Source organism: Rana temporaria, chromosome 1 (assembly GCF_905171775.1).
Source record: "Rana temporaria chromosome 1, aRanTem1.1, whole genome shotgun sequence".
Classification (NCBI taxonomy): Eukaryota; Metazoa; Chordata; class Amphibia; order Anura; family Ranidae; genus Rana; species Rana temporaria.
The window spans coordinates 670,631,366-670,635,078 of NC_053489.1; the positions used below are offsets into that span (position 1 = coordinate 670,631,366).

General features: G+C 41.9%; 1 protein-coding gene across 1 annotated transcript; it reads left to right on the plus strand.

The window, feature by feature from the left end:
* Positions 1–211: 211 nt before the first annotated feature.
* On the plus strand, positions 212–3,512 carry LOC120925070 (gamma-crystallin-3-like). Its single transcript, XM_040335953.1, has 3 exons — positions 212–257; positions 1,247–1,489; positions 3,184–3,512. Exons 1-3 carry the CDS (start codon positions 249–251, stop codon positions 3,457–3,459), a joined length of 528 nt encoding a protein of 175 aa, XP_040191887.1. The 5' UTR covers positions 212–248; the 3' UTR covers positions 3,460–3,512.
* The last annotated feature ends 201 nt before the right edge of the window (positions 3,513–3,713 follow it).

Genomic DNA, 3,713 nt, shown 5'->3' on the forward strand with positions numbered 1-3,713 from the left:
CTGGTTGCTGCAGCAAAGGTTTTGTGTAGGCAGTCTAGGCAAAGCATTTGGGTGCTGATGCAAGGGGAAAGATACAAACAATGGTCTCACAGAAACACTGAACAATTCTCAATAGCGTGCAATAGCTCTTCATTCTGATTGGTCAAAGCCTAAACATATGAGAAATTTTTGCAGGGTATATAAAGGCCATTTTCCACCAGCCATTTACCAGTGGAAACCTTCAGGAGCACACTGACAAGACAAGCAAAATGGGAAAGGTAAGAAGGGCTTGAAAGTATTGAAATATAAAATGAATATTTAGCCAATGGTTCAGCCTGTGGATATTGGTTGTTAGTAGCTGCATAACTATGTTTAAGTTTTATTCTTAAAATTGTGTGGATTTGTAAATACTGACGTCTATTTTATAGGCAGCTCATCAGACGGACATTATCTGGCATAGCTAAGTCTATCATTTTACATTATATGGCCAAACATTTGTGAATACCGGACCCTTACACCTATATGAGCTTGTTGGAAATCCCAAAACCTTGGCCATTAATATGGAATTGCTTCCCTTTCACAACTAAAACAGTCGCCACCTCTTTTGGGAAGGTTTTTTATGAAATCTTGGAGTAATTTTGTAGATGTGAGCCCATTTAGCCAATGTGGGCTCATTATGCCAAAGGAGTTTTTATAAGGTCAGGTACTGATGCAGGTCAAGAACGTTTGGCTTACAATTAGTATTCCAATTCATCCCAAAGATGTTCAATGAGGTTGAGGTCAATGACAGAAGTCTGTGACATATTAGGTGTAGTGTTTCAATTAAAACAGTCTTTCTCAAACCTTTTACCCCAGAGGAACCCTTGAAATAATTTTCATATCTCAGGGAAACCCCTGCTAGGATTAGTCCAATGGGGGTCTTTAGGAAAAAATGCCCCTTACCTTGCTGATCGGTGGGAAGAATGCCTCTCTTACAGTGGTGGTTAGAAGGCCACTCTTACAGACAAATTTAAAGATCATTGGTGCCATGCTACTGGCTCCGCCAAGTGGTGATGGACCTGGATCTATGAAGGCACCATCAGATTGGAGGTCAATTAGCCACAGCTCAGAGAATTCCCAACAACCTCTGGAGGAACCCTAGGATTCCAACGAGCACTGGTCGAGAATGGCTGTATTAAAAATATTGTCCTCACTGTTTCATATAATTCTAAAACTCAACCTTTCTATTGATCCTGAATTGACCTGATCTTGTTTTATTATTCAACAGATCATCTTCTACGAGGACAAGAACTTCCAGGGTCGCTCTTACGAGTGTAGCGCTGAATGTCCCGACCTGTCCTCATACTTCAGGCGCTGCAACTCCATCCGTGTGGATAGTGGGAACTGGATCCTGTATGAGCTCCCCAACTACAGAGGACACCAGTACTTCCTCCATAGAGGAGAGTATCCTGACTTCCAGCAATGGATGGGCTACAATGACTCCATTAAGTCTTGCCGTCTGAGCCCCCAGGTAATAACACATTGGGTACTCTGATTAAGGGCCAAAGCTGTCTATCAGTGTCATTTTTACGAGGTGAACTACTCCTATAATCATAGGTGGCCATTGATTGTACAGGTAAAAAAAAACTATTTCAAGCTTTACTTGTCCTGCCAGTATACACTGACCCAATGGAGTTGTTCTTCTCCTCTCTCCTATTACCCTGCTCTGTAGGGCTAAACAAAAATCCTCAACTCAACCAAGGATTTTAATTTTGTTTAAAAAAAATTGCCAAAATTGATGGAGCACAGTTGTATTAAGCATGGCCAAGTAACCTTTTTCTGTGGGCAGCTTATATGATACTGATGTCAAGTGCCCATTACACTCAAGGAAGAACTGGCCTGGGGGGAATTTGCCTGGAGGGGCATTATATCTTGAAGAGGATCGCCCGCTACTGAAGAGGATACCAGGGTTATGGCAGCTAGCTGCTGCCATAACAACGGTATTCCACTTCAAAGTAGTGACGTATAATGACGGTGGGCGGTCCGGAAGTGGTAAAAAATATACTATATAAGGTCAAAAGAAAGTTCTTCAGACCCCAAATGATTAATATTTCAGTTTAACCGCTTAAGAAAAGCCTCACACGTCGACAGAATGGCTGGGCACAAGGGCATACAGGTACGTCCCCTCTAAGATCCAAGCCGTGGGCGCGCGCACGCCGGTCCTGAGCTCCGTGATCGCGCCTGTGAAACCCGCGGGACACCGGCGATCGGGTCACAGAGCTGTAGAACAGGGAGAGCCAAGTGTAAACAAACCTCTCCCCGTTCTTCCTAGTGAGACTGTCACTGATCGTCTGTTCCCTGTCATAGGGAACGATGATCAGTGACATCACACGCCAAGCCACGCCACCACACAGTAAGAATCACACATTAGGTCACACTTAACCCCTTCAGTGCCCCCTACAGGTTCTCCCCTTCAATGCCAGTGTCATTTTGACAGTAATCAGTGCATTTGTAAAGCACTGATTGCTGTAAAAATTACAATGGTCCCAAAATGGTGTCAAAAGTGTTGCATGTGTCCGCCATAATGTCGCAGTCACGATAAAAATCGCTGATCGCCGCCATTACTAGTAAAAAATAATAATACAAATGCCATAAACCTATCCCCTATTCTGTAGAAGCTATAATTTTTGCGCAAACCAATCAATAAACGCTTATTGCAATTTTTTTTACCATAAATATGTAGAAGAATACGTATCGGCCTAAACTGAGGGAAAAAAAAAGATTTTTTTTATATATTTTCTGGGGGACATTTATTATAGCAAAAAGTAAAAAATATTGCATTTTTTTCAAAATTTACGCTCTATTTTTGTTTATAGCGCTAAAAATAAAAACCGCAGAGATGATCAAATACCACCAAAAGAAAGCTCTATTTGTGGGAAAAAAAGGACGCCAATTTTGTTTGGAAACCACGTCGCAAGACCACGCAATTGTCAGTTAAAGCGACGCAGTGTCGAATCGCAAAAAGGGGCCTGGTCCTTTAGCAACAAAATGGTCCGGGTCTTAAGTGGTTAACATGTGAAGAATATTGAATATTTCTACAATCTATCCAAACCTGAAAAAAATATCTTTGGGTGAATTTTTTATTGTAAATGATAGCAGTAATGTGACCAGTTGCCTTTTTTAACATTGCTTTATGATTTATTGTGGTGTAACTTATTTTAACAGCACCAAGGTTCCTTCAGAATCAGGATCTACGAGAGAGAAGAGTTCAGAGGTCAGATGATGGAGTTCACTGAGGATTGTCCTCATGTCAATGAGAGATTCCGCTACAATGACATCCACTCCGTCCAAGTCCAAGATGGCTACTGGATGTTCTATGAGGAGCCCAACTACAGAGGACGTCAGTATTACCTGAGACCTGGAGAGTACAGGAGATACAGCGACTGGGGAGCCACAAGCCCCAGAATTGGGTCCTTCAGACGTCTCCATCATTCCTTTTAAATGTGTAAAAACATTTTACGTTTTCTGCTTGACAATAAACTTGATAAAGAATTTTTTTCTGTTTGTTTTTAATGTATTCAATGTCAATTTTCGATGAGAATTTGTAAAGTGCAACCAGTCAAAAGCCACTCTGAGGCCTCGTACACACGACCGAGGAACTCGACGGGCGAAACACATCGTTTTGCTCGTCAAATTCATTGTTAGGCTGTCGAGGAACTCGACATGCTAATTTTCTCCATTCCCGTCAAGGAAGT